The 12,186-nt window shown below is 50.4% G+C and overlaps 1 protein-coding gene across 1 annotated transcript; it reads left to right on the forward strand.

The window, feature by feature from the left end:
* The first annotated feature begins 219 nt into the window (after positions 1-219).
* Positions 220-12,186, forward strand: LOC309444364 (heat shock factor protein 3-like). Its single transcript, XM_082062117.1, has 13 exons — positions 220-394; positions 1,428-1,536; positions 2,187-2,314; positions 4,366-4,490; positions 5,358-5,433; positions 6,131-6,192; positions 6,654-6,735; positions 6,937-7,070; positions 7,852-8,097; positions 8,848-8,953; positions 9,421-9,486; positions 10,608-10,680; positions 11,262-12,186. Exons 1-13 carry the CDS (start codon positions 275-277, stop codon positions 11,579-11,581), a joined length of 1,647 nt encoding a protein of 548 aa, XP_081918243.1. The 5' UTR covers positions 220-274; the 3' UTR covers positions 11,582-12,186.

Raw genomic sequence — 12,186 nt, forward strand, 5'->3', positions numbered from 1 at the left:
GGGCTCTCCCCAGGGACGCGCGGGACGGGGCGGAGCGGAGCGGCCCCTTTAAGGCGCCCGTGATGTCACGTGGCCGCGCGCCGCGCTCCCTGGGGAGAACAACAAGAGTCACGCTCGCAGCCGCAGGGCGGAGCGAGCCTGGGGGCGGGGCCAGGCGACACGCACCAATCAGCGAGCTCCCCGGGCCGGAGGCCACGCCCTGCGCAGCGTCACGGTCGCCGTTGGGCGCCCCGCCCGCCCGGCCCGTTGCAGCGGAGTGCGGCCCGGCCCGAGGATGCGGGAGGCCGCGGCGCTGCCCAGCGCCCCCGGCGCCGCCCCGGTGCCCGGCTTCCTGGCCAAGCTCTGGGCGCTGGTGGAGGATCCGCAGAGCGACGACGTCATCTGCTGGAGCCGGGTAAGGGCGGCCCGCGGGGCCCTGGCCCGGTACCGCCGCCCGCGGGGCGGGAAGCCGGGGCGGCCGCGGGGGGCGGTGCGGAGCGGGCGGGGGCCGGGGTGTCCGGGGAGAGGGCTGGGGGGGTGGCGGGGCGGGGGCGGAACGGGTCGTGACGGGTCCCGGGAGGCGGCGGCGGGGGCTCTGCTGTCCCGGGAGCGGCGGCGGTGCGGGGCGCCGGCGGGAGGGGCGGGGTCCCGGGGAGCGCGGCGGGTGGCCCGCACAGCGGGGGCGCTCGGCGGAGGAACCAGCACTTCGAGAAGTCATTACCTCGTGATTCTCTCCCGCACGAGGCGGCCGGTGCCCGCGGGCCGGTCAGACACAGAGCGGTGACACCAGCGCCCTGCGGGGTTTGTCCCGGCTCTTCCACATCGCAGGGTGCTCAGCTTTGTTCAAAGCTTTGGCCTTTACAAAGGCAAAGGTGAAAAGAAATGTAGTGGATTTGATCTCTTGCTGAACAGCTAAAAGACAATACAGAGACGTGCCCCGTTTCAGTGAGTTTGAACAGGAACACGCGATAAGTCTGAAACTGCTTGTGTCTCAGTTACCCCTTTCAATACTGGGTTGTGTTGTCTGAACTTTCGGTTACTTGGTTATTTTTGGTGGTGACATAGTCCGTACAATGGAAGAATCTCGTCAGGAGCCGGGCGGCTCTGATGAAAGGCGATAAGAAGCCCTCTAGTGGCATGAATTCCACTGTGCGGTGTTTGTGTTTCCTGGGGACGAATACATGGGGGCTTAGAGTGATTTCTCTTTGAATTAAGATGAAAACAAATGCCCTATTCAATAGGAGTGTTCCACGTAACTATCTTTTTGGATTCAAACTTTTTAGTGCAGTCCCAAGGACTCGGAAGTGCTCACACAGTCAATTCCCTTTGCTACGTGTTTTGCCCTTCCCTGTTGTAGGAACTGCCTCTGATTTATGGTCTTGACTTAGGAGCAACACTTTAGAAAACCTGTGCTTGTTCTCTAACAGTTGCTTTTGCTTGTTTCCTAGAATGGTGAGAACTTCTGCATCCTGGATGAGCAGAGGTTTGCCAAGGAGCTGCTCCCCAAGTACTTCAAACACAACAATATCTCCAGCTTCATACGACAGCTTAATATGTGTAAGCATCAGCTGTTCTTATGTATTCTTTCTGCCAAGTTCGTTGCTACTTGGCATCAATTTGAATTTCTTCAAACAAACCAATTGACTTGCCAGATCTTTCATCCCTGAAAACCTGAATTCTGGTCCTGAGTTTGCTTTGCAAAAGAAAAGAGTAACAGTAGAGCTTGGTTTAGTTTTTGTTTTCCATGCTTTAGCTCTGAGTCCTTCTGAGCAACACCTTTACAAATATTTTTTCACGTGCTGCTACCTGAAGCTTGGGTGGAGTTCACCTGGCTCCGGTGGTCGCGGTGATGGTAACGACAAACGCGTGCGTACCCAGAGGAACGCGGGCCGGATCTGCGCCGGTGCATCGAGCAGATGGAAAACGGCCCGGATCATGCTGCTGCCTGCATTGCTGTTTGAAACAGGATTAGTCACACGGATCGAGGTCGTTTGGTGGTGTTGTGGTTGTGCTCTCAGGCTGTGAAGACCAGAGCAGTCAGGTTGTTGTGCATCAGAGAAAAGCAACTTTGGCTGTTTTTTTCGTAGTTTCTGCTCCTAGTAGCTGTAGTGCTGTAGGTATTTCAGTAGCCGCAAGGTTTTCTTTATCTCTCTGTTTCAAGTCAGCTTTGCACTGAAAGAAATGACTTTGTTAATGGCTCTCCACAGATGGTTTCAGGAAGGTGATTGCACTGGAGAACGGTATGGTTACAGCTGAGAAAAGCTCCGTCATTGAGTTCCAGCACCCTTTCTTCAAGCAAGGGAAGGCACATTTACTGGAAAATATCAAGCGCAAGGTACAGTCTAAGCATGTATTTACTTCAGTTTTTTTTGTTATGAGAAGTTTTGTTATCAAGAGCATGTCTGGGGGTTTCAAAGACTTTACAGCAAACAAATTCCATGTGAGCCAAGGCTCTGTGTCAGCAAGCCTTTGTAACTCCCTCCCGAATGTCAGGCTAATGCTTGCCTTGGCCTCCTCAGGCCAGCTCCTGGACAAAACACGCCCTGCTGTTGTTCAGCAATGCACGGGGGTAGGACCGCAGTCAGACCAGAGCCGTTTTCCCACGGAGAGTTCAGATACACAGCTACAGCGTAGTCTGCAGTTGTGTCAGCACAGCAGAGCTGGAAGGAGTCACAGAGTGAAAGAAGTAGAAGATAGCATTCCCATTTGGTGCTTATTGAAAATTAGCAGGGGCTTCAGTAATCACTTGATTTGAGAGAGTTTGTATAAATTATATTATTCCTCCAAAACATGCTGCCACTAAGCTACATTTTTATTAGCACTTCCTAGTTTTCTTTTGTACATTCAGGCTTGTCTGACCTGTTTCTGCACAGATATTTATCCTCTGTTGGCACATTACAGCCCCTAGTATCCTGGCTGCCAGAGAAATAGAGTATAGCGATACATCATGTTGACATTTGAACTGCAGAATCTTTTATTTGGGATGCCGTAATGTGGCAGCTACATTGCCCAAGTTAATAAAAGCACAGGGTAGGTTTGAGAGTCACAATTGTGTTTGGATTGATTCCTCACTGAGCTGCCTCTGCTCAGAACCACAGCTGATTACAAATGGTTGCTGGGCTGCCGCTCTGCCCCAGGCCGCGCGCCTCCCAGGGCTGTAATCCCGGCTTGCCGAGGCTCGTATGGTGCTGGGTGGAGTGTTCTGCATGGGAGGACGAAAGCTCTAGTTAGTGCCAAGGACATTCACATGAAGCTGTTGAATAGGTTGGTGAAACATCCTTTGTTGCACTGGAAATTGTTAGTGATTTTTTTGCAAAGCGTCCATTAGTTTTTCTTGCTCTTTTACTGTCCGGAATGGAGTCATGTTTCGGTACTTGCGATGAACTGGATTTCAGGCCTCTAACAGGAATGCAGGTTTGAATGCAGGACTTCCTTTATGTGCTCCCTCTCCACGTTAGCTCTGCCGGCATGCCTCAGTCTTGACACCCTCGTTATCTAGGCAGAGACTCTGAGAAAGCGGTTCCTTGCACTTGGGCAGAATGGTTTAGTTTGGCCCTTTTTTAGAGGCAGACTGAAGACACTTGGCATTTCCAGCTGCTGTCTGCATCTTTTGGGTGTCTTCCCCACGGACAGGTGGGATGCTGAAGAGAAACCAGACAGCCGAGAGTTAAATTTGGGGTACAACTCACGTACCTCAGCATCAGATGTTATCCTCAACAAAGAGCGAAACATCTACAAATGTGGACAGAGGAGAACGGTCAGGCTGCTCAGTCCATCCTTTGTAATGCTGGGTTATGTCAAGGAAGTGATAAGTTGTTTCTGTGGAGTAATTGCATAAAAATTCTGTCCTGTTTCATCATGAAGTGATGGGATGTTATTTTATAACAGTGGAGGTTGATTTCTGACCATCCCGTTCTCCCTTGGGAAAAAGAGAGCCTCCTGCATGGAGGTTATCTAGTTATCTAGGAGGTTATCTAGTACTTCAGTGGGCTGGTGCCAGGTGCTCTCACCTCCCTCTTGGAATTTAGTAGCATAATAAGAAAAATCACAGCATGCTCTAGGTTGGAAGAGACACCTGATGCGACTTCTTTTCCTTCAGTTATGGTTGCTTGGTTGCTTGGTTGTTCTGACACTAGAGGGCAAGCTGCCACCAGCGCTGTCAGAACCCCTGCGAGGGTTTGTGTCACGGGTTACAATGGTGAATCTGCTTTCTACACGTACAAAGTGCTAATCTCACGCTTCCATTGATACCTTGGCTATTTTCAGACTGCAGGCAGCCCCAAGGGCTGCCGTCTGTCGCATCGCGGTGTAACTACACTGTTCCTGTGGGAAGGAGCGTGCAAGGCACTGTGCATAGTAAAGCATGTGTAACCTGGTCCCGTTTAGGTATCCGCAGTAAGAACTGAGGATCTCAAGGTCTGCACGGAGGATTTGCACAAAGTGCTCTCCGAAGTCCAGGAGATGCGAGAGCAGCAGAACAACATGGACGTCAGACTGGCCAACATGAAGAGGTAGACTCGCCTGTTTCAGGGACACTTAGCCGTTGAATGTTGGTTCTGTCTAATGGAGCTTGACTCTAACGGTGGGTTTCATTTGAACTGGAAACAGGTGAAGCTGTATTTTTCTCTAAGAATTGCCATTCCACCTCACACAACATTCTGAACCTTGTTTGTTTTCATAATTCAGTAACATAACAGACATTAAGACTGGGAGTTTGTTGACTATCTTGAGATTTTGCTTTGGTTGCCGTCACCTGTAGTAGTTTTCTAGGGCGACCAAGCATTTCCTTTTCTGAACACAAAACAGGGTTAGATGCAGAGAGGGAGAGAGGATTAGTGTTTGGTTTTCTTTCTAACTGGAGGTGGCCTTTGCATGTCCTCATCTCTCTTCCCTCAGATCCTTTGTGTACAGACACTGGTAATTCTTTCAGATCATTGGTACGCAAGCGGTTATCAACCAAAGCTCAGGAGATACCTTCACTCCGCTCCCTCCGTTCCTTAAAAACAACAAAAACAACCCAAACCAAACGCAAACTCTAAAACGGCTCCGAGGTGGTCTGTGTTACGCTCAGCCTGTTTCCAAACACCAAGTCTTTATTCTAAGGCTTTGAAGGAATACCTCCGATCGAGATAATTGCTGGAGCAGCAGAGGATACGGTTGCCTTTATTAGTGAGTGTTCGGTCCTGCCTGATGGAAAATGGAGTTAAATTAGCCCATAGTTTATACTAGTGGATCGAATTAAGTAGTTGTTAGTTATCCACAGAAGGAATGTTGCCATTGGTCCTGCAAGGTACTGTGAAAGTTTGAAAGCTATAAAACTAGAGCTTATGAAGTAAACTCTGTTCATCCTCTGTCTTTCGATTTATTCTGCATTGCAGAGAAAATAAGGCCCTGTGGAAAGAAGTGGCAGTTCTAAGGCAGAAGCACAGTCAACAACAGAAGCTGCTGTCTAAGGTACCATTGCAGCATCTTCAGTGCTACCATCCTTACTCCTGCCTCTGCGACACTCGATGGCATTCTTTGCTGATGTAGAATGACAAATGACACAGACTGAACAGGCTATTTTAATACAGCACAAAGAAAATGTTCACAGTTCCTGAGTGTCCCTCCCAGAAGTAGCGCAGTAAAAAACCACCAACAAAATACTGAGGAAAAGTGTTAGTGAGAAGGATGTGACTGTGTGTGGAGTCTCAGTGCATCTTACTGGAGAGGAGTCAGGACCCCAAGCTGAGCTGGGGTGACCGTGGGGCTGGAGGCAGAGCACGGGGACAGGAGCGCAGGACGCGGGCTGGGGTCTGGGAAACGTCTTGGACCACTCGACAAGTCAACTTGGAACCCAGAACCTATAGGAGCTTCTGCACTGGTCAGGTTTTCGCTGCTCTCCCCTCAGCTGTCTCTGCTCTGGAATCCTCTGGTGGCTCCTGGTGTTATATTGCATTTGAAAAAATAAATGTTCAAGTGGGATAAGTTTGCAATGCCCTTTGTAACTATAATTTTGGTTTTTAAGATGCAAACACAAATGGATATTCAATTAACCTGTTAATTTCAGTCATATAACTACATAATTTTATAGTAAAGTCTGATTTAATAATTTAATAAGAGGATTGCTATGCTGACCACTTGGTTTTGGTTTTTTGTTTTTCCTTTTTAGATTCTTCAATTTATACTGAGTTTGATGCGAGGAAATTATATTGTTGGGGTCAAAAGAAAAAGGTAATTACTAGAAAAGTCACAGATCACTGTCAGACATGAATTATAGGGACAAATCAGCTTCTACACGCGAGATACCTTTCTTAAAGTGCGTAAAGAACATTTTTATCATTTGTGGCTTTTATTCAAACTTGAGAAAGCTGATGGTAGTTGAGTAAAGCATGAAATAAAGAATTCTTCTTCCTTATCACTAAAAAAAATGGGTGGGAAGAGAATATACTGTACGGTTTAAATTTCAAAGGGCATGGTTGTCAGAAATGGTAACTCTCTTAAAATTTGCCGATGTGACCGATGTACTACAAAACAAAGACCTGTTCAGAACGCAGCCGGGCTGCGGGGCGTCAGAACGAAACAGTTCCAAACCCCGCTTTTCTCAGAAGTGGGAGAATAGCAGCTCTTGCGTTACTGCGCACAGGACAGCGGTTTCCTGCGCAGCGAGGTGCTCAAGCCGTGTTTTGTCTCAGGTCTCTCACAGATGCTGCGGGTGCTTCGCCTTCCAAGTACAGTCGCCAGTTCGTGCGCATCCCGGTGGAGAGCGGCCAGGCGGTGAGCAGCGCCCGGACCCTGCTCGTACCAGCACACGCGCGCTCTTTTGAAATGGGCAGCGCTGAAGCGTTGTGCTGTCTGTGAAGTAAATCAGTACAACTAGTCTTAATCTGAGCGGGAAGTGGAGCGGGAGGAGTGGAGCTGCAGCATCGGCAAAGTCAGACCTGTGGGTTTGCTCATCCCGGTTCCTGTATCCTGCAGGTGACTTTTCCCGAGCACGGTGCAGATGACGAGGATGGCAGTGGTACAGGTCTCATCATTCGCGACATCACCGATACCCTGGATAGCGCCGGCGACAGTCTGCTTGCCGTGGCACACAGCAGCGGCAGAGCCAGGTACGCGTGCAGGACGGGGGGTATTTGTGCTTGGGCTGTTAACTGGGTGGTTACGGTAGTGTTGGTGATCCACACGAGTTCTGGGAAACGGCCTCTGAATGGTTTCTCTGCTTGTGCCTGACAGGCCTGTTTGTAGGCCGACTTTCGCAGCCGGGAGCGTTGGTCGTGGTCAGCAAAGCCTTTTAAGAGCTTGTGTCTCTTCAGCAGTACCCGAGGGCCAGGCCGTCTGCTTGGGACTCTTAACTTGCTGAGGCTTTTCTGTCTGTTCAACAAATAGGCACATATGTAACTTTTTGACTGAACAGGGACCTGAATGCAGGTATAGTTTACCAGTAAGCAAACCCAAATGTATATAGATTACTAATAAACGAACCAAGATATGTATAGTTTTCAGCTTCAGTAGTTCTCTGTCCTCAGAGTCCTGTGGAAACCCATTTAGTTGTTACCATTTGGAGTGAAATACGGACTGATTTGGAATCTGTTGTTTCCGGAGATGCTGTGCTATGAGTTTTCCTTCTGCGTGATGTCCATGTGCTGTTGTGCTGTCTTTGGCCTGGGGGTGTTTCACTGGGGGTGCTACCTGCCTAAACTGTAACGAGAGATTTTTCATCTGCCTTTAGGAAGGCACTTTCCTTCTTTTTCTAAAGACTAGTTGGTTATTTGAGCCCTTGACTTGCGTGACCTTATTAAGGATTAACATTTGAGGTGCTAAACTTGCAATGAGTAGTCATGTAGCTGATGAGTTCTCCTGTATGTTGTTTCTCTTTGGGTCACATTTTAGAGAGACACAGGCAGCTCTGGATCCTGGCTTACCGATTTGTCAAGTATCGCAGCCAAATGAGTTGAATTATGCAGAACCTATCCCACCAGTTCATATAAATGATGTCAACAAGTCCAGTGAAATAGGAAATTCTGCTGTGGAGCTCCATGCTGTACAACCTACTGCTCCAGAAGACCCCGTGTCCATGATTGACTCCATCTTGAATGAGAACAACCCTGGAAACCAAAGCGACCCTTTACTGGACAGGTATTCACTTGTTTCTAGAAATGGTTTTGCTGTTGTGCTCGTGGGATCTTCTCCAAGTTGTAGAGGGTGTTCAGCAGAACACGGTGAATTAGCTTTTTAAACGTCGATGAACTGAATTTTCTGCCTCTTGTTAGAAGGTCTTGGAGAAGGTAAGTGTTGGTGTCACAGAGGAAAAGCAGGAGGAGTCGTGTGTGTGGTAGTGTGCCTGGCGTCTGATGTGTCAGTCTGAGGTTGGTGAGGTCGGTGTCACGTCAGCCCGTGTCCCCCGCTGGGGCACGGCCAGGGTGGTGGTTTCAGGAGGGCAGCGCGCCCGTTGTTCCTGGTGACAGGGCACGGATTCGTGTGGGCGCTGGTCTGAGGTGCCGCTGTCGTGTCCGTTCCGTGCCCCTCGTTTCACAGAGGTTCCTGCCCCGCGCTGTGGGATCAGACTCCACAGGCTGTGCCCTCGCGCTCGGCAGACCTCAACGCACGCTGGTGTTGATTCATAGGCTGGGGTCTGAGGGCATTCAAAAGATACTGAAATGAAGCAGGAAGCAGGTGTGGAAGGGGCGCTGCGGTTTGGTACGCTGCTGTTGGTCCGCGGTGCTGACAGCCCTCCTCGCACCCGTCCTCCCGAGAGCCGGCGCAGGAGCGCGGGTGCGTCCCTTCGCCAGGCGGCTGTTCGGTGCGCCAGCAGCCTGCCCGCTGCTGCAGGAGGAGGCTGGAACTGCCCGCTGTTCCTTACACTGCTATATCATTTTGTCTTTCTAGAGAGGAAATTCAGGATTTTCTTAATTGCATCGATGCCAGCCTTGAAGAACTTCAAGCAATGTTATCTGGGAAGCAGTATAACTTTGGTTCTGAAGGTTTCAGCGATGTGAGTGTCTTCATTTTTTCTGATTTCTGAAAAATGCTGATCAGGATGCATTACGAAATGTACTGGTTCATTCCGTGTTGTAATGGGTAGGAGGGGGTAAAATCCTGCAAAGCTAATAGTTACGGATAGGATGATACATGGGCAGTCTAGAGTCAGCAGTGTATGAGGGAACACTGAGAGCCTGTTCAGTTCATGTGGTGTTTCTGTTATACAGCATTCAAGGGGAAAAAAAGAAAAAAGTGGGACTCACTTCTTCTCAAGCCTTCGTGGCCTATCAGCGCATCCCGATTGCGTGTTTGACTCTGCATTCCGATGTGGAATGAGGCTCTGCTGTGACCTGGGGTCGCGGGGCAGTGTCCCTTCCCCCGTGACACGCTGTGCTGCTCGGCCGCGGAGCCCCCCCGGGTCCTGCTGCTCTGCCGGGAGCACCCGCGGCTTATACACATATGGTCTGGGTTTCTTTTCAGACGCCTAATCCTGAGCTGCCAGCCCTGGACATGACCTTGATGGAAGCTTCCCCTGGTATGGAAAATGTAAGAGTAAGATTTGCTTCTCTGACGGGGAGGGGTGATACGATGTTGAGACCTGAATTTTGCCTGATGCGCTTTGAGGGTCGGGACCGGACTGATGGCACAGGAGGACGCTGCCCTTCCATCTAGTCCTGCTGACTCGATGGTCTCAGTCATCCCCCGTGGCACATAGGAATTTAAGGGTGGTCTCAAGATAATTTCACGTCTTGCGTTCCAGGCTTCGGCCGTGCCCTCGGTGCAGTGCTTTAAACGGCCACTTTGCCTTGGATAACCTGTTCCTGAATACGCCTGAGAACATCAGGAAGAGGGAAACAAACTGGTGTCTGTTGAATCAGGCCTCTGTATTGAGGAACTTTTTCCTTCCTTTCTATTCCTTCTGTACCTGCTGTTCAGAATGAAGCAGCTACAGTATCTGGTCTCGTTTTGGTCTGAGTGTGTGAGAACAGGTTCTTGGCTTGTTTCTCGTGGCCTCGGAGATTCCCGTGATGTCGTTTAGCCAAGTAATAACTGGGGTTATAGTTCACGTTAGATTGTGTCTTGGTCCATCTGAAGACAGAAGGAAAAGTACTAAATGAAAAATATAATGCAATATACTGTATTTATTCTGAACATGGCTATATGGAATTTCCTCAGAGAATGTACAACAGTTCAGTACAAGTTTTATTTCTCTTGGTCCGGTTCCTAAAGTTGACTGGTGTTTAAAAAAAACACAGCACCAACCTGCAAGTGTCACTTATTTAGTAGTTCTGAAATAATATTTAAACTAGAACTTCCCAGTCAGAAGAGCTTAGACCACAGCTGAGGTAAAATGCAGCTCTGTTCAATCAGTGCTTGCAAAATTTAATTATATTGGTGAAATTTTGTTTAACACTGTGATTCCATCAAGGTAGATGATAATGAACGTTCTCCTTTGGAAGGCAAATGAAATGTTTGCTAGCCAGAGGCTGTTTGGCTTTAGCGAGTGAGGTTTGCCTGGACTGCTTGCTGGCCCACCTGTGCCAGGCTGGGCTGGTCGGCCAGCTGGTGCACTGCTCCTCCCTCCTCCCACCTGCGATCTTGTGAACGTCTCAGCGAAGGCCTGGGTTTTGTTGAGCATTCTGTCTTATCCCCTGTCCATTCTGCAGATTCAGATTGCAGACCTGGCAGAGGGCACTGAAGATCTGGGAGCGGGTGAGAGAGCAACGGCGGGGAGCAAAGGTGGGCAGCAGGGAGCGCCTGGAGCTGGGGCGGCTCCAGACTCTTCCAACACTGCACGTTGACATGGGACTTTTGCAGCCCGTAACATGGTTTGTCTCTTCCTTTGGTCTGGGCTTAAAATTTTTGTGAAGACTGGGAGTTTGACTGACCTTCATGTGCCTCAGCCGTAAGAGGCCCCATCCTATGGCCCACGTTGGCATTGACAGTCTCCTTTTCCTCCACATGAGCGAGTGCCCTGCAGGGAGCAGAGCGGCCGGTGTCCCTGTGCACGTTCCTCCGTGTGCCCGGCCCGAGGGCTGCGCCTGAGCCGCGGGGGCCGGGAGGGCTGCGCCTGAGCCACGGGGGCCGGGAGGGCTGCGCCTGAGCCGCGGGGGCCGGGAGGGCTGCGCCTGAGCCGCGGGTGCCATGAGGGCTGCGCCTGAGCCACGGGGGCCGGTGGCACGGGAGCTCAGAGCTCAGCCACGCGCGTTGCTTCAGGGAACCAAGTTCTGAATGAGCCTCTCCCGTTTTCCTTGTCGTGTGTCACCTCAGGGAAGGCTCTTACTCGGGAGCCTGCGGTCTAAACTGTTTGTTTCCCTCAGATATGCAGCTGATCCAGTACAGGGCCAATCCTCTGCTCTCGTTATTTGAAGAGCTGCCTTGCAGCGAAGCCGCGGGGAAGCTGGAGGATCCGAAAGACCTTCTGCTGCCGCCCCTGGAGGAGAAGCCTGCTCTCGATCCTCCGCCGGGCAGCGGAGCGGCCCCGCCAGCAGCGCCGGCCGAGCCGCTGGATGCGCTGGGAGTGGGGGACCCGCCGCTGCTCGCGGAAGATGGGAACGGGGAGTACAAACTGTTCCCGCTCCTGCTCCTCAGCCCTGTTGCCAGCTTCATAGAAGAGGCCTCCGAGATAGAAACTTCTTGAACTGTCTTAACACCTGCGGCCGCCTTAGTGCGGTGGAACAGGCGACAAAGGAGTGGATCAGCCAGACCCTGAGGTCCCTCGCCGGGCTCCCGCTGCCGCGCTCCGCGCCGGCACGGGGCGGCTCTTCCGCAGGCAAAAGCGCACCTGGAAAACTGAAAACGAGCTCGGAACGGGCTGGTGGGAGTGACGGCACCGCCCGGGGGTGAGAGCGACCTCCTGTAAATGTACCACAACGTATTCCCAGACTGTTTATCCGATATCCTTATTGCAAAAGGAAATCTGTTTGTATGCTGTTTGTAAACTTGGGTTGGAGTTTTTTGTGTTGTTTGTTGTTTTGTTATTTTTTCATTAGTTTTTTATTAGCTGGATAGTAATGTGGTGTTTAATATTTTAAACGTGTGTTTTACCCTTCTGAGCGCCTGTTTCAATAGTGGCTTGTCTACTGTTTGGAATTAAGATGTTTTAGTTTGCTTTTAGTTTGAGGTTTGTTTTTTGATGGTTTGTGGCTACAATTGTTTGCATCTGCTTAGATCACTTGCGTACTCCTAGATTTGCTCCTAGGTACAGGGAACGTTTTTCCTATGGAAAATTACATTTTAACTGTG

Source organism: Streptopelia decaocto (assembly GCF_964273445.1).
Source record: "Streptopelia decaocto genome assembly, chromosome: 10".
Lineage (NCBI taxonomy): Eukaryota > Metazoa > Chordata > Aves > Columbiformes > Columbidae > Streptopelia > Streptopelia decaocto.